The sequence below is a fragment of the Meleagris gallopavo genome, chromosome 9 (assembly GCF_000146605.3).
Source record: "Meleagris gallopavo isolate NT-WF06-2002-E0010 breed Aviagen turkey brand Nicholas breeding stock chromosome 9, Turkey_5.1, whole genome shotgun sequence".
Taxonomy (NCBI): domain Eukaryota; kingdom Metazoa; phylum Chordata; class Aves; order Galliformes; family Phasianidae; genus Meleagris; species Meleagris gallopavo.
The window spans coordinates 16,276,414-16,293,961 of record NC_015019.2 but is presented as its reverse complement, the minus strand read 5'-3'; the positions used below and the strand labels follow the sequence as shown (position 1 = coordinate 16,293,961).

Below are 17,548 nucleotides of genomic sequence, written 5' to 3'. Positions count from 1 at the left end.
CGGCTGTGAGATGGTGCACAGCCTGCTGGACCCTGCTGCGGCCCCGGGCCTTGGCCCAGCGCTGTGGCGGGGCGGTATTCCTCCGCCTCTAAATGGGGCCTGGCGGAGCGCGGCTGCAGGCTGTGCTGGTGGGGTGCCTGGGGATGAGCTGCGCCGGTGTCTGGTGCTGCGCTTATGCCGGGCCTAATGGTGTAATACAAGCCGCGGTGGTGTAAAGCCAACCCTGCTGTTCCTCGAGAGTTGTGCGGAGCGCTGCTGGGCTGGTGGCTCCCTGTGCCATCTGAACGATGCTCGAGCTTCTCCGTGCCCTCTGGCGGAACTGTGTGGGTCTGGCCCTATGGAAGGGATGTGCCCAAGTCCCTCATCCCTGCTTCCTCCCACCAACCCCATTGCTCCCAGCACGCTGATTCTGCTCAGCGGTGGGACCCCCGTGCTGTACCCCCAGCGCAGGTATTTGCACCCATAATTCATTGATAAGGGAAGTTTTGACCTCCTCCCCAGCCTGGTGCAGGAAGCCGATGCCGTGCTCCTGAGTGCAACGGGATAAATATCACCCTGCCCTTCTGCTGCCCCTCTCTGCACCGGGGGGGTGAGGGTGGGGTGGTTTGTAGACGTAAAGCAGGATCCCACAGTGACTGACAGGCACACATGTGCAGGCGCAGAGCCCTAGTGATGCACCGGTGTTTGTGAACAGACACCCCTCTCCTCGCAGTGCCCGCATTCCCTTGTCGGATGTTTGCCGCTGCTGGAGGCCCTCCATTAGTACAGTACAGCTGCAAAGGGCACCAGGTGGCAAGGCCTTGCACTTAGGGTGGGATCCTGTTGCGTTGAGCTCACTCCTCTTATGAAAGCAAGTTATTTTTTGATCTGCTGCTGAGCACCAAAGTCTTCTGGGCGAGCGAGCCAAAGCAGTGCAGTTTGCCGGCTGCAGCGGGTGGGGGTCTCCTGGCCTCATGGGTCAGCTGGAGCCAGTGGTGGGGCTGGGGGCTGCCGAGGGGAGTGGGGGCCCCATGGTGGGCACGAAGCTGCTGGGCTCAGCCCTGCGCTCCTGCAGTGCTAACAGTTGCATTTGTCTGCGTTTCAGAGCCGGGGATGGAGATGACTGCTGCCTCTGAGGGAGGCACCCGCCAGGGGCCGGTGAGTGTTGGGGGCTGCAGCTGCAGCTCATTTCACGGTGGGGAAAGGGGCAGTTCTGCTTTTGGAAATTCTGCTCAGTGCTTCTGCAGAGCACCAGCACTGTGCTCTGGGCAGGGGGGAGAGGCTGTGAGGCTGGTGGGGCTGCAGCACAGAGCTGATTTCACCCATAACGGCTCTGCGCAGCTCCTTGTGGCTGTGGCCCATCAGACCCTGCATGCTGCCCACCCTCAGCACCCTGCAGCAGGGATGGCCTGGCCAGCTGCCCCGGCCCCCTCTGCTCTGCCAAGCTATTAGGAAGGGACCTTCACTAGGTGCTGGATCTGCAGCACTGAGCCCTGTGTTCCCCATGCCATAACTCTTTCATTTAACAATGAGGAGAGTGGGAGAAGGGAGAACACTTCTTTCCTTCTCCTCCTCCTCCTCCTTCTCCTCCTCTTCATCACTTGTCCCTGCAGGTGTCCTGGCAGCTGCCTGCAGAGCACACCAATGTCTCTCCCTGTTTTTCACTACTTTGCACTGTATATATGAGCAGAGTTCAGTCCCCTCCACTCAGAGGCATTTCTGAGCCAGAGTTTCTGCTGAGCCGTTGGCTGTGTCCTCAGACAACCAGCAGGGTATAAATACATTGCTGGGCCAACAGGTGCCCACGGCCAGCGGGTTTCCATGGCCCTGAGCACAAACACAGTGCCAGTGCTAGTGCAGCTGCTGCAGGGCCGCACTCACAGCAAGCTTATGGAAATGGGCATGGCCAGAGCCAGCCAGCAGCACTGAGCCCTGTGCTACTGCATGGGCAGATGACAGACTACATCCAGGTTCTGTTTTGTGTGCCTTCCATCTGGTGTCCTAATCCAGCATCCAACCTTGAAACAAAGACCGCTCACCCGAGGCTGGACGGTTTTGGGAAGAAACGCACCCCACCGCCCAAACAGTGCCCCGGGGTCACATCGAGCCCTGAGCTGCAAGCAGTGTCTGCACCCTGCCAAGAGAAATAAAGTGGATGGTCTCTTAAACAATGCCGCCTGGTGTCTTCTGCAGTAACATGGAAAACATGGGCTTGCGATAAGAGATTGTGTCGACATGTGGGAACAGCCCCAGCTCTCCTCGCTTGCAGGCTGTCCTGTGGTTATGTCAAAAAGACAAAGCTCTGTACATGTGGGGACAGGAGGGTGGCACGTGGGGTGATGTTGTGCCATGGGAAAATGAACACTGGGATCTCGGTGAGCCTGTCAGAACAGCCCAAAACTGCCTCTCCATTACTCAAGAGTGATGATGGGAAAATGGAAATTTGAAACATTTCCAGCTATTAAGTGCTTTTGCATTTATTTTTGGCCAATGAGATGCTCAGGCTGCCTGTGGGGGCTGTGCTCTGTAACTCTTCCAGGAAAATAAGCATGAAGAGAAAGTGCAGGATCCCGACAGAGGAGAGGCAGAGACCAAGGCAGAGATGGGGAACAAAACATGGGCAGACCTGGCTGGGGAGATGAAGACTTTCCTGTGGAACCCAGAGGACAGAACCTGCATGGGGAGAACAGCCAAGAGTTGGGGTAGGTCCTTGTTTGAGCCCCATTTTCAGTAGTCATTGCATTTTCTACTTCACAGTGGATGCACTTGCCTGGGAATGTCCTTTCTAGCTCTGATCACTGCTCCGTTCGAACTGCTAGGGCTGCACATTTGATGGGAACAATAAAGCCAGTGAGTGGGGGGTGTGAGAACGAGCAGAAAATCACCCTTGGACGGGATACCAGTGTTCATCCAGAATGTATAATGGAAAGACTTCAGGCTTCCCAGAGTGTGTCTTTCGTGTGAGGAGTCCAAGGGAGCACAGGACCCGGCCCTGCTGCAGCCATCACCTGGCTCCTGCCACTGCAAGTGGGGAATAACCCCTCACCTGGCAAGATGCCCAAAGGCCCATCCCTCTTCCCTTCCCATCCCCATCCCTGTCCCCATCCTCATCCCCGTCCCCTTTCTGTTACTCAGGCACTGCACGGTGCCCGCAGCAGAGCATTGTGTAGGGGCAGGATGCGGCCCCAGGAGATGTGCTGCATTACAGACATGGGGAAGGCACAGTGAACTGCTGGTATGTCTCCCGGTGCTCCTTGGCTGGGCTCGCACACATACACAGCCCTGAAGGGCCTGGGAGATCACTGAGAGCATTAGATTTAACAGAGAACACAGCTGTACTTCACACTCTGCTGTCAGGTGATGAGGTGGATGTTGACCAGCCTAAGGTGCCACGTCCCGGCCATCAGAGCTCGATGCCCCGGTAGCAGCCCCATCCACCTGGCGCAGCCCGCAGCAGGACGCAGGCCTGTAGCGGTTCCCAGCCCCGTGTTTGCACACAGCTGCGTTCCCAGGGCTCCTCCTGTGTCGCTGTCACGTTTCTCCTGGGAAATGTTTGGGTTAGGCTTTGCTTCGCTCAAAGCTGGGGGGTGTTATTCATAGGCTGCGGCCTCATGAGACATCCTCGGCCGTCAGCCTGGCCCAGAGGAAAACAAACCCTGGATTGTGGACGTCAGGGCTGAGGCAGCCCGAGTTGTGGTGGGAGCACCTCTCTGCCCGACTCAGCTCTGGAAGGGCTGTGCCACAAAATGGACGGCAGCTGTCCCATACCCAGGACCTAGGTAGCACTGTGTCCATTTAGCAACCCAAAATCCCAGGGTCGGGGTGAATGGGCTGACAGCTCCCTGCCATGGGCTTGGTGCTCTGGAGCAGCTGTGTATCCCTACAGGCAGTGCTCTGGTTGCACTGACAGCTGTGTGCCCTCTGCTCCACAGGCCTGATCTTACTGTTCTACTTCATCTTCTACACGTGCCTGGCGGGGATGTTTGCCTTCTGCATGTACGTGATGCTGCTCACCCTGAGTCCCTACACACCCACCTACCGGGACCGTGTGTCTCCACCAGGTACAGCCCCAGTGCCCCGCTGCCACATGGGGCAAGTGTAATGGAAGGGCTGGGGAGGCAGAAATAAACAGTATTTCATTTGCTGTCAATTTATACCTCAGATCTTCAAAGCACCAATCAAGAGTAGCTTTATGTAATATTATTTGAAGGAGTGGATATGAGATAATGTTCTAAACCTCCTTTCCCCATGGCGGAAGCAGCATTTTCCCTGGGTTCTCATGTTGGTGGCAAGCACGCAAGACCTAGCCTTGCTCTGGCTGGGAGCGTAGGGGGCCCTTGGCTGCCCTGTGCTGTGAGTGGTGGTGGAGGAGGAGGATGGCTGTCTGGGAGCTCGGCCCTGACCTAACCACAGTGCGCCTGGCCCTGCACTGCTGCCCCAGACCCATGGCCGGCATTGTCCCACTCTAACAGCACCTGTCTCACTCCCAGGAGTAATGATCAGACCATACCTGAACGGCTTTACTATTGCCTTCAACGTCTCCAAGCCCAGCACGTGGCAGCCGTATGTGGACAGCATGCACCAGTTCCTAGCAGGTGGGCAGGGGGCTGCAGTGCGGGCAAGCTTCGTGCAATGCAGGGCTGTGTGGCATAGCACACAGGATGCAGCGTGGGGCAAGGGCTGAGCTAACATGGGGATGGGGCGGTGATGAGCCCAGCTCTGGGGTTGGGCAAGGTAACAGCAGCTCTGCACAGGGGGATCCTCACAGGGAGATCAGCTGTGGGTGTCTCACAGCTCCTGCTGGAAAGGAGGCTTTGGGAGCCTTGGGAGCTGCAGCAGGGAAACCATCCTATTCCATGCCTGTTCCTGGGTGTAATCCTTGGCATCTGGATACCCTCAGAACATGGATCTGAGCAGGTCTTGAGGAGCATTAATGAGTCTCTTGCTCCCCATCAGCTTACGATGACAAAGTTCAAGAGGAGAAGAACATCGAGTGCGTCTCAGGACAGTACTTCATCCAAGGGGGCAACGACAGTGAGGAGAAGAAGGCCTGCCAGTTCAAGCGCTCACTGCTGCAGAACTGCTCGGGGATCGAGGATCCGACGTTTGGCTTCTCTAAGGGCCAGCCCTGCATCCTGCTGAAGATGAACCGGGTACAGAAATTCTGGTTGTCCTTGTTCCTCCCTTCAGTGTACCCCAGCGGACAGGCTAAAAACAGCGCAGAGCCCAAAACTCAGCCTCTTCCCAGGTCCACGGAAAGGGGACTGAGAAATCCAAACCTGCTTGTACCAGCCAGAAAGTATTACAAAGAAGCACTACAAAACTGGGTGGGTTTGATTTGATGAAGGGCTGGGAGCTCTCAGGATGTGTGCCACACTCCTCTCAGGGAGGAACCAAGCTTTAATGCTGCGCCCCAAGATGTCTCTTTATAATGGGTATTTTTATAGAACCAAATTCATTTGCAATTTTCTAATGCCAGGACAGCTCAGTGTGTACTGTTGGCAAAACGAACACAAAGGGGAGCAAGCTGCACACAGGGAGGTGGCTGTGTCCCAGCAGGGATGCTCCCAACACACTGCTCTGCCCCTCCAGCCAGGCGCCCACCCAGTGCTCAGGCACGGGCAAGTGGCACAGTGCAGGGCTGTGAGACACTGCGCTCCTCCTGAGCATTGTGGCCAGCAAGAGCCCTCGGAAGGAAGGCAATGCACACGTGGCACTGTACTACATACAGCTGTGGATGTCTTTTGTTTCTGCAGATCATAGGCTACCGCCCTGGTGCAGGGGTCCCTGTGAACGTGGACTGCAAAGTGCAGGTACTGCTGTGCCCGTGCCCTCATGCCCCTCAGACCCCCTCCCATTATCCCACAGTCAGGAATTAGGAACAGCTGCATCCCTCTACAGCCCCCACCCCGAGAGTGCTCTGCAAGTAGCACAGGGGGAAGGAGCAGCTCCCACACAGTGCATCTGGTCCATACTCTTGTTGCAACAGTGAAATAGCCAGACAGAGAGCAGCAAGCAGCATGGCACACTGCAACCTTTGCCTGTGCCCTCCTGGCACAGGTTTCTCTGGCTTGCTACAGCAGGGATGGGGAACTGCAGGAGACAGGGACTAAAGTTCCTTCACCTCCCTGCAAGGGGAGTGCATTCTGTGTTCCACACACTGTGCCTTTGTTTTGTTTCAACCCCAGAAAGGCAATGAGAGCGATCTGAGGTCAGTGGATTTCTACCCTGGAAACGGCACATTTGACCTCATGTATTACCCCTACTACGGCAAGCTCACGCACGTAAGTAAGGACACAGATGCCCCAGCAACTGTTATCTCTCCTGGGAAAGGTGTGGGTACAGAGGTGTGTTTCTGGCTATTTTGGGCAGGTGCAGGAGGGAGGCTGCAGACACTGGGATTACAGCACTCTATTTCCGTCCCTGACAAACCCTCAAAGGACACTCCTTCCCCCTTCCAGCAGCAGGGATGGTCACGTTCAGCTCCCGCAGCACCAAAACAGGCTTTGTTAGGGCCCCAGAGCTCCCAACAGCAGGGTGCTGGGGCAGGGTGTGCTGGGGTGGCATGGAGGGAAAGTCCCCCAGAACCTTCAGTGGCAGAAGTGCCAAAACCCCTGCAAGGCGGGCAGCTGGCACAGGGCAGTTGAACAGCAGCAGCTGTTCCTGACGGTGACAGCCTGCACTGCCAGGGGTTTTGCTTTGGTGCTTGGAGTGATGATGGGCATAGGAAAAAGCACTGAGCTGCCCCACAACGGTGAAGCACTCAAGGTATTCACCAAACACAACGGAGCCTTGTCTGCTTTTCTGCTCTGAACTGAACGTGTCTTTCTCTTTTTCAGGTCAACTACACGTCCCCCCTGGTGGCCATGCACTTCACAGACGTGAAGAGGAATAGTTTGGTCCACATTCAGTGCAAGCTGAATGGGAAAGGGATCATCAATGACGTTAACAGCGACCGCTTCCTGGGCCGGATCATCTTCACACTCAGCATCGGAAAGTAGTCAGTAAACACAAGGCGTGAGGTTAAGTCAGTCAGAGGCTTTTCCCTTTTAAAACATAAAGACTAGTTTTTTTTTTTCTTTTTTCTCCCACTAGGAAAACAGACATGGAAATTTTTAACTTATTTTTTTTTTATAGTTAGGAAACAAATGAGATGCAACCGCATCTTTCAGCATCTGATAAATCACAATTAGTAAATATTAAAAGTTACACCTTGGGCAGAGAATTTGCAAAAGCATTTCAGTTTTTATTAGAAGAACTCTGGTACCTGAACACTGTTTCCATAAGATCTTTTACATGTGACCTCTGTTTTAATCTTTACAATAGTTTTAGGTGCACTTCTCAGGCAACAGCTAACGAGATGGTGGTTTATCAGTACTATTCCTGTTCAAATACCAAACAGCAAACGTTCTGGATGATGCTTGCAATGACAGTTAAGAAGATATAACGGCAAACCTCAATGTGCCACTGGGACTGCTGGCAGCAGCAGCACCCTGCCTGCAGCTCTGCCCACCCGGCCCATACAGGGTGCTGCAGCCAAGGCTGCTTGGCCCCATCCCCAACTCCTGGGCCAACAGTGCAGCTCTGCCAGCCCTGAGAGGCCTTAACAAGGCTTCCTCCGTGTTAACGATGATCACGTTAATTGCTATCTTTGTTCCCTAGGACAGCAAGGCACAGCGGTGATTTCAGCATCTAGGCAAACACTTTGTTTCTACAGGCACTCGGACTCACTTTAGTTTTGATTATTTGGAAAATGAGATCTTTTATTATAGTCGCCTTCATATTTAACATACAGAGGGCGTATTTCTCCTCTCAGTTACAATCAGGACAGGACACGGTAGGACCATGCACTTAGGAGAGCACACTTAGTAAAACTACTGACTGAACGAGAGCATTGTGGTATGTTTGCCCTACATCCTCGTCCAGATACTTACTCTGCCATCACTGCTGATCTATATAAGTCTCTAAGAAGCCCTTTTTGTATTTATTAAAATAAAGTGACTACTGTCTAATTAACTCTGTGTATCATTCTTAAAACCCGAGTGGGATTTGTGGCTTCAGCCTCTTCACTGCTCACAGGGGACCAACCTTCACAGCTGCAAGTACTGCGAGCAGTGAATCCTGAGCTCCAGTAAGCTCCCAGAACCCCAGAGCTTGGAAGCTCAGCGCAGAGAAGTCTCACGCTATGGTATCACAGCCGACCATTCAGCAACAGCTGTTTCTTAAAAACCATCAAAAATATTAACCAAAGAATAGCTTCTGCTGACAGACACTGCAGTGGCACTGCTTTTGGCATCAGAAATAAGTTACGGCCACAGGTATCACAATCGCTGTAGGTCTGTTAAAGCACTCTTCCTTTTGTTGGATCTCGAAGGGAAACATCCCCCATTGCTTCATGCCAACCCACAGGACTGCTGAGAAGCCCTGGGAAACGCACATCTGCCTATGCTAAAGCAGAACTGCACCACCATCAGGGTTCAGCTTGCTTTCCATACACGTTCTGCACTCAGCAGGTTCATTCCAAATCTGGAGAATTGTATACATCATTCTGCATGCTACAACCTTAAAGTGCTGGCTCAGTTTCTGACCTCTATTGAAGTCCAGATTAGTCCTTTCTATGCACATAAATATATATAAAATGCTTGTACATCCAGGAAATTGCCATATTTTAGCAAAATAATGCAGCAAGCGATGCTGAAGTGGTGTGAGACAGTTTGGTCTACAACCCAAGCACAGAGCCGCAGCTGGAATGCACTTGCTGCAGCAGAGCAGAGGGGCCCATCACTGCTAACTCCAGGCAGCTCCAAGAGCCACCTCTGTCTGACCAACAGGCACTGGTGGGACCCAAGCAGCACTCAGCCACAGACCATGAGCTTCTCTTTTAGTACAGTTCTGGTGTGGAACACAAAACTGGAAAAAAAGAACAGGAAAAGCAGCTTTGGACAAGTCAGGTGCTCTTTTCCTTTACAAGTCATTTTCTTTACTATAGAGTTTCTGCTTCACGCTCACCATTTCTCATACCAGAGTTCTTGTGCTCTTACCCTGTTCAAAATTTTGAGATAGATAGTAATAATTAGGAGGTTAAAGCCAGATTAATCCTATAAATAAATTCCTAGACTGCAGCTTTTCAGCGATCCCCTTTTTGCCAGCGAAACTGCAAGGATCTCAGCGCAACGCGCTCTTCATCCTCAGAACATCCAACCCTCACGCCTGCTCTTCTCACAAGTCCCTTTTAGCACAGAGCCAGAGCTGAGGCAACCTGCTGCCAGTGAGGTTCCACCCTCCCATCCTCGTTCCACAATTGAATTCAGAACAAAAAGGAGAAGACAGCCAAAGAAAGCAACACAAAATGTGAGCTTTAGTGGACCGTTGGCTTTCCTGAGCAGTGAGAACTCTCCAGGACTGAGTCTCATCTTAGCAAACAGGGGAGTTACAGGCACACTAGTGCAAAGCAATTGCAAACACATTAGCAGTCAGCCTCTCCATGCTCATCTTCAACACATGAATTTACTAGAAGAGTAACGTTCTCCTCATAGTAGGTTGATTTATTAGTGAGGTACTATCTTTACATTCAGAAGGAGGAAATTCAGACCGGTTCACAGGAACAAGCTGCTAAACGATGAAAGAAGACAACAGCCACAAGCCAGGTTCCAGACAGAAGCACCTTGAGCTTTGTTTTCATTTTCCCACACCATGTACAATGCTTCTCAGTGCAGCATTTATCATGTGGTTTTAACTTTATCAATATCTGATAGCTGTACACAACTAGAAATTTTCTCATATAAAAGGACTGAACAACAAAAGGAAGGTCTCAGTGTCATCTGTAGTCAATCACATCTCTCACATGGACACACGTAACCCCGCTCACTTCTATGGTCCTCAGAACACTTTCTCCAAAAACCATACAGTAGCTTCAAGTAAATTTCCAATTCATCTCATGCTGTATTATTTTGTTGTGATGTGTTTTTTAATTTTTAATTAAAAAAACGAAGAACTTTTTGTTTTTAAAGGGACAGGTCAGGAGAAGAGCACGGGGGTGGCAGCAGAGAAATAATTAAGAAATTATACAGACTGATAGCCAGTACGACTTTTTCTTCTTCCGATGATGTAAGATATAAAGACAAGAATGATAAGGAAGCCAAGTGCCATGCCAACTGCGACTGGAATAAGAAAGTTGAGGTCAGAATCAGCAAAGCATTCTTCAGCTGCAGAAAGGAAAAAAAAAAAAAAGAAGAACAAAAAACAAAAAGGGAAGTGAGAACAAATTAGTAAAGGAAACCGAGCATCAGAAACCAAGTAAAGTAAGGAGCAAAGACACAACATTTCTGAGAACACTGTATTACATACATATTTGAAGTAAAATCAGTATTGAGCAAATTCTTTAAACACATACTACACATCATTTGCATTGGCAAATTTGCTTCTTGCAATTTCTGCATTACCTTTCATCTTGCTTTGCAGCACTTACGGATGCGTTAGGGATGTACGGACAAGGCAGAGGGCTGAGCACGTTGGCCACTCACAACTCAGTTAACAGCAGTAAAGTGACATAAAACACGGGCTGGTACAGCACTGCCTTTCCCAGAGATTTCTCCCAGAGAAACCACCCAGCCACCACCATTTCTTGAGGCTTCGGACATGCAGACAGCTAACAGGAATCAAACCAAGTCCTGAGGAATCCAAAGGACAGCCCAGGGACATATAATGAAAGCATGGAATGGAAAACACCAAGGGACAATCTGTTTGGGTGGGTAAATTCATTTATTTTCAATACAAATACAAGAAAGGTGTTATCGATGTCAGCAGAGAATGACGCAGGCCTGACCAAAACCAACAGCAGAGAACAAAGAGGAGACAGCTGTAATACTGCAGTGGCTTTCAATACACCAGTTGGAAAGGATGCAATGAACTCCTGTGCGATGCAAACACTCAGAGCAACTTTTAGCAACCAACGCTGGGAACTCATTCCAAACTCCATGGTGCACCGTGAGCAGGCACAGAAGCAGGGCTTGGCACTCTGTACCCATTTCAAGATAGAGCAGAGCTCTGTGCACGGTGCCAAGAGGAAACGCTCCATAAGGTGAGACACCGTGTCAGCACGCTGCTCCAGCACTGCAAGGGTGGCAAGGGTGCTTGGCTTTCTGCTTTTGCAGCAGGTTTTTCGTCTGTTTTTTTTTTGCTTGAGTTTATATTAGAACACAGCAAGCATCACACTTTGCCCAAAGTTATTGGCAGTTAAGTGAGTATTGAAGCTATCTGAGCATCTGAATCAGCCTTGGTGATGGGAAGTTTGCAGTCCAGCACAGCGACTTTCCAAGAAAGGCTGTGTAAGGCTTTTGTTTGGAGGTAGGTAAGCAAGACACACGGAAACTCAGCACCTAAGAACACTGAGCCCTGGCAAAGCTGAAGGCACCTACTGCCAAGCTGAGCAATGCTCCAAAGTGGGGAAAAGGAACAGAATGTGTAACTTACACCACGAGCTAAGCAAAGTCATTCCAACTGCTGAAAAAAGCACTGAAGTGCCTTGAAAGAGAAGCTTCAATTGTGCTATGTGTTCAGGCACCTCGGATCGCTGGAGACCAACATACGCAGTTTAATTACTACATGCTGGGTAACGGGCTGTTACTACAAAAGAATTTGCTAGGGACAAAAGGTACCCAGCAGACAGCAAAGGAATTCCATTCTTCTCTTCTTAATAGGAAATCAATTGCTTTAACACGTATTATAATACAGCACTGTTGCAGGACACTGACAGTACAGAAAAGGTTTAATGTTTGATACCAGGAACATCCCATCTTTCAGCTCTCATAAGTTTGCCACTGCTGTTGGCTCACACTTATCCACGTGTTGCCACAGCACAGGCATTAGAAGCTTCAGAGAAGCATCTGCAGAGACAGACCTGGACAACTGCACATCACCATGAGCAGCCTCCATGTTTAGGCTGTATGGATGGGGGCTGAGTGTTTTAGCCATTTCATTCAACAGACGTTCAAAATAATCAGAAATTTTGGCTACCAAGATTTTTGGGCCTGATGTGAAAAGCCATCTTCCCTTTTAATTACAATCACGAGAAGCAACTAATAAGTGTTTTTTCTTTTTTTTTTCCATTGGTTTAAGGTATTCCGTAGAGAAAACTACAATAAAATTTTACTTTTATTTTTTAAAAGGAGGCGTTCATTCACCGGCTGAAAAAATCCATGAGAACTACTGCCATGGCATCTTTAAGCTAAAAGACCAGAAATCTTGGTATCTTAGAGCACAGTTACAATACTTAGTAAACTGTATATAAGGCACAGTCAATAATAATTAAAACAAACCGCAGTGTATGACAGGTTATATACATTAATACTCAACATCCACAAGCACACATCAAATGCCGTCTCCACAGTCCAGAACAAAACCATGTTTATTCATATAATGCCACTGCATGTCTTTACAATTCTGAAATTTGATGTGTAGTATTTTAGAGAAAAAGCGATCCACTCATCAGTTGATTATGAATAGGATATACTCTGTGCTATTTGCAAAGAAAAAAAAATAAACCACAACAATGAATTCCACATCAGTTCTTAGCCATGTGCTGGCTTTAGCAAGTGGTCTGACAGGGCAGAGCTGCTGCTCTGAGTCTTTTGAGTTCAGATTTAGTAATTTACTTCAAGAAAGTTAAAAACTTTCCCGTTTTAAAACTGCTCATATCCAGCATTATGGTGTTTCTTGTGGCCCAAAAGGTAAGCCACAATTACTAGGACAACTAATCCTCCCAAAGCTGCTCCTACTGCTATAGGTACAATGAAGTAGTCCACCTCAGGGCTGCAGTCTTCAGCTAAATAGAAAAAGGGCAAGTTTGAAAAAGAAATGCATTTTAATATGCTTAATACCACTTATTTAGAACAGTTATCCTCGCCCCACCTGGACATTAAGACACTCATCTTACCCTTGTCCTCCTCCCCCTCCCCAAAGTACAGCAGCAATAGTCCCCCTTCCAGAGCACCATACTAACAGACTCCCAATTCTATCACCTCCCTTGCTGAAAAGCTGGTATCTGTGTATTACTGCACATTTATTGCTCTTGCATATCCCTAGTACACCATGATGCGCAGGCTTCCCTTGTGTAGGTACTAAAAACCTAGATTTTAAAGTTACAGGTCCTCGTGCTTATTGTAGGACAACAGTAACTTCTGCTCTGCTGCTTCTTTCAAGTTTTGTCACAGACTCACCCAGCCCAGCACGCACCAAAGAGCTGATGGCAGCTTGATACCTGCAGGCCCACTGGATTTACAGCCGTAGGAATGCAAGCTGTTATGACTTTTGTTGAAATATCTATTATTCTTCATATTTAAAAGCTTCAGTTGACCTCAGCTTACATTTCAGAAAGATGACAATTTTATTTTTTCTTTGGGTAGCAAACAAGAAGGTAGGTATAATTTAATGATGTTATTACAGTGCAGACTAGAATGGAGGAGGAGGGCTATAGCATTAGATGGCACTTGTTCCTCCTGTCTCATCAACACAGAGTTCAAAATAGAGATAACGGTAAAGGGAAGACTAATGTCTCTTGCTGCAGAAAAAACAAAGCACTAGGTAGTACTGCTACCAGAAGAACTGGCAGCACAGCCAGGATGGATCACAGTGCTTCTCCCTTGGAGGACAAAGCTGCTAGCCAGCTCCAGAAGGCCCCAATGCTTTCCTACTTTCACTAAATGCAGGGATTTGTTTCATTTCCCAAGATGACTGCAAAAAGAAAAGCTGAACTTTTCCCAGCTGTACATTAGCTTAAGAGGGCTAGCAAAAAAATCACACCAGAAAGCTTTCTTGTCTGGAAGGAGCTGCAATTGCCAAAATAGTTTACAAGCAAATTTCTAACGACGAACCAGACTTGTAGAGTTCCAATTAGTTCTCAAGTTGTCTTCTGTTAGATGACTGCACCCAAGCACACTTCAGAATGTGCTGGAAAGCAAAACATTAAGACACAGGCAACCAAGGACTCTCTGAGGAGTGCCTTCAAGAGTCACACAACAGAAGCTCAGATAAAGACTGACTGAAGTTGGCCTTACTCATTTATTTTCTTATAGAAAAGATAATACAAGATGTCTGCTTTCAAATCGGTTAAAAAGTATGAACGAGTTTCCTTAAGAAACAGAAGAATCTTTATTATTTAGAACACAGGTTGAGCAGGTTGACAATTCCCTATGGAGCAACACAGACAGGAAATGTGGCGGTTTTATAACAACAGGCAGTCAGGTGAAACTGAGATGTTTTAGAAGCAGGTAACTGCACAGCGGTGTAGGAGGACTTTAATCTCGGCGCCAATATACTTGCAGATGAAGATCAGCTTCCAGGTTTTTGCAAGGAGGCATTTAGTTTTGTTGAATTTTTAGTGCAAAGCACTCCCATCTTCTATTTCATCACTTAAAAACCAAACGCAGCTCAAAAGCTCACACGATCAGAAGAGGACAGTGTGGTGACTACTCCTTAACACAAGTGTACATAGATCTGGTGATGCTGAGTATCAGTCAGTAAAATGCTAAAAAAAATCTACATGAACTTCATATTAATATATCCTTAAATGCAGAAAATAATTAGAGCCACTAGTTGACATATTTTTTTAATTAAAAAGTAAAGTCTTGAAATCTGTTTTGAGATTAAACTTATAGTCGTTCCCCGCTTTCATTAAAATGATTTTCAGTAACCGATGCAAAATTCAAGCTGTAGATTACAAGCTATAGCAAGCTCTATCCACCCATTCTTGCTTCCCTAGCTAGCGATACGATGAAAACTTTCACCCAAAAAATGTTACTGAAAGAAGTGGTTTGCATACAAACATGCCACAGACATTTCTACAACCCCAGAAAACACTAATAAAACACAAAAGCAGCTTTGTTGCAGGTTAAACTCATCCTAAAGGAGACAACTATGTTTGTTAAATGACTGGTTTAAGCAGCTTGTGTTATGACATAAGTAAAAAGACACACATTGTTTAGAAAAGTTTGGTTTTTTTTCCATGCAATAAAAACTGTTACAGCACAAAGAGGACAGAAAAAGGTTGTGCAGCAAGGGTTAGTCTCTACAGAGCTGCAGCTTGAGGACAGTCCATCTGCACTGTATATTTAAGCTAGTCAGCCTTTGCACACAGCAGGAAAAATAGGCGTAGTGGGTCCATCTCAGACTTGTTTGGCTTTTGCATTCTTAACATTAATAAAAGCTACACAGCACACAGTCAAACATAAAGTACATTAAACACTGAGTATGCCAAGGGCAGACAGTTATAATGTGGATTTCGATTAGCAGAGAACCATTCAAGATGAAGACTTAAAGACAGCTCAAGTTGCAGCAACAGATACTGGCTAATTGAATGAAAGCATCCTTGAAGTTACAATGGTCATTCAAAGCAATAAGATAAGATAGACCAGTTCTCTGCAAAGTATAAAGTTAAGTGCACTTTGAAGTTCTGGACTATTTAGAATGGTTATTCCCTTTAAATTGATGCCAGTAAAAAAAAAAAACCTAGTATGAATTTAACAGAATTCTGCCTCAGTTGAATATTTCAGGGGAATGCCATGATGAAGAACTCATGCCTAATAATTCATTAGAAAAAAAAAAAAAAAGGGAAACAAAAAAAACCACAACACTTTTTTTTTTAGAAAAGACATTTAGGAAACTGCACCAAATTCTTCCAATACACGCTCCACCTGGCAGGTTACCCACTTGGTTTGTACAGCCACGGTATGGGATGGCTCCCAAAACCACTGGGGCAGGAGTAAACTACTCAAACTCCAAAGCTAAGTAAGTTACTGCTGCCACTTCAAAAAAAAAATAAATAATAATAAAAAAAAATCACTCAGTCACCAGCTGAAGTTCAACTATGAAAAACCAAGCTGTTACTGGGCATCATACAATCCGTGGTAGTACTACATGAGTCAACATGGTGACAAATGCTGCCAACTTAACCCATAAATGAGACAACAACTAAGGAATGCAGAAGAGAGAAGCAAGTACAAATCCTATGCAATTCTGGGATTTGCCCAATGCACATCAGTTTGGAATGTGCTCTATTTCAGGCTACGATTTATAAAAAGTAAATCCTAAACATTTCAAGGTTTTGTTCAAAATAAAATCCTTGGCCTAGTCATTTATGCAATAGTGATATCTGCCATCTTCAGAACAGGTGTGAGACTCACGTCATCTTCTTGGAGCTGGAAAACTAGAAAACGTAGTTCTGCTTCATCTGAGATAAGCATTCTCCCTCTGCTTCTCAACTCCAACTAGCTGTGGCTAGTATTTAGTCATAAGTTTTGGGGCTTTTTTGGACTTCGGAACTTGCACTTGCTTCAATAAGGGTGAAATCAGAACAGTGATTACATTTTGATTCACAAAGTTTGATATCCAGCATAGCTTTTCCTTCTGCCAATTATGTAAGCAATCACTATAATGACAATCAAGCCAGCAAGTGCAGCACCAACTACAATTGGAACTAGAATGGTGTCATCATCCAGCGAACACTCCTGGGCTGTAGATAAGAAAAAGGTTGCAACAAGGAATAAATAAAGACAGAATACTTGCCAAGCGTGGTATAAAAACCTATCTTCCTTAACACGAAGATGAACAAAATCAAGTATTTGTACAGGTTTATACTAAGAAAGAACAAACTGCAGAGTTCTCATGGGTATTTCTAGCATTAAGCATTATCACCCTGCACACAATCTGGGGAGTCAATTTACCACTCCCCACGAAAAAAAAAAAAAGAACTTGAAAATCCACGCCCAGACTGTCTACAGATGAACCTGCAAGTACTGTCATGAGACACAAGGACCAAAATATGCTGAAGTTTATTAATAAAGTTCATTCAAATCTGTCCCGTTTTCCCCAGACACAACTAGGATAACGAAGCAAACATCTTAGAATGTTTGTTTGGTCCTGCATATACAAGACAGCTTCCAGAAGAAGCTGTTAGTTCTTTTTTCCACAACACTGCTATTCCTTAGGAATGTTTACATAGATCAGTAGGTCTAAAAAATTGCCTGAAGTTGTTGAAGTTCACTTTTATTCAAGTTCTTTCCCACTGCCTTATATATTCAACCTACAAAAATCTATATATTAAGATGTCAGGCAATACTGAGACCTCTAGCTCCCTCCAGAGGAGAACTGACATGCTTAGTAGACCTGTTTTTTTGTTTTGTTTTTTAACATATTGACAATAAAGCTCACAACCTTCCTCGAATTTGAATGTCAGCCTCAGAAGTTTAATTTCACGTATGCAAAAAAATACACTGGGGTAAAAGCTTAAAAAAAAAAAAAAAGTAGTACTTATGGCCAGCTCTGGTACTTTTTAGCAAGTAAGAGTTTTATAAGCATTTCAAGAATTAGTACAAAAATAAAATAACTTACCTATTGAGAATTTATTTTCTTTCACAAGGAATGGTTGAACCCATAGGTTAAAAGTATGTACTTGAAGATCTTCATTAATCTCAAGAGTTTGCTCCTTACGGCACATATAAGAATTACCAAGGGAAGCATCCCATTTGCTGAAGTTGTTGTTATCTGCACTTAAAATGACTAAACAAAAGAATGA

The 17,548-nt window shown here is 46.8% G+C and overlaps 2 protein-coding genes across 6 annotated transcripts in view; one reads left to right on the top strand and one right to left on the bottom strand.

The window, feature by feature from the left end:
• Positions 1 to 766: 766 nt before the first annotated feature.
• Positions 767 to 10,045, top strand: ATP1B4 (ATPase Na+/K+ transporting family member beta 4). Of its 5 annotated transcripts, none has more exons than XM_010715455.3 (9): positions 767 to 850; positions 1,085 to 1,137; positions 2,519 to 2,681; positions 3,912 to 4,040; positions 4,470 to 4,574; positions 4,936 to 5,132; positions 5,736 to 5,792; positions 6,168 to 6,263; positions 6,819 to 10,045. In XM_010715455.3, exons 2-9 carry the CDS (start codon positions 1,093 to 1,095, stop codon positions 6,978 to 6,980), a joined length of 954 nt encoding a protein of 317 aa, XP_010713757.1. In that variant the 5' UTR covers positions 767 to 850; positions 1,085 to 1,092; the 3' UTR covers positions 6,981 to 10,045. The 5 variants fall into 5 exon arrangements, with proteins under 5 accessions (XP_010713757.1, XP_010713755.1, XP_010713758.1 ...); XM_010715453.3 differs by lacking the exon at positions 767 to 850 and adding an exon at positions 852 to 934; XM_010715451.3 differs by lacking the exon at positions 767 to 850 and adding an exon at positions 865 to 957.
• A 676-nt stretch (positions 10,046 to 10,721) lies between these two features.
• The window catches only part of LAMP2 (lysosomal associated membrane protein 2), a 17,196-nt gene continuing 10,369 nt past the window's right edge, over positions 10,722 to 17,548 (bottom strand). The window contains exons 8-9 of the mRNA XM_031554737.1: positions 17,365 to 17,532; positions 10,722 to 12,802 (exon numbers count right to left, since the gene is read on the bottom strand). Coding sequence (XP_031410597.1) covers positions 12,660 to 12,802; positions 17,365 to 17,532 — 311 coding nt within the window. The 3' untranslated portion in view covers positions 10,722 to 12,659. The remainder of the gene's footprint in view (positions 12,803 to 17,364; positions 17,533 to 17,548) is intronic.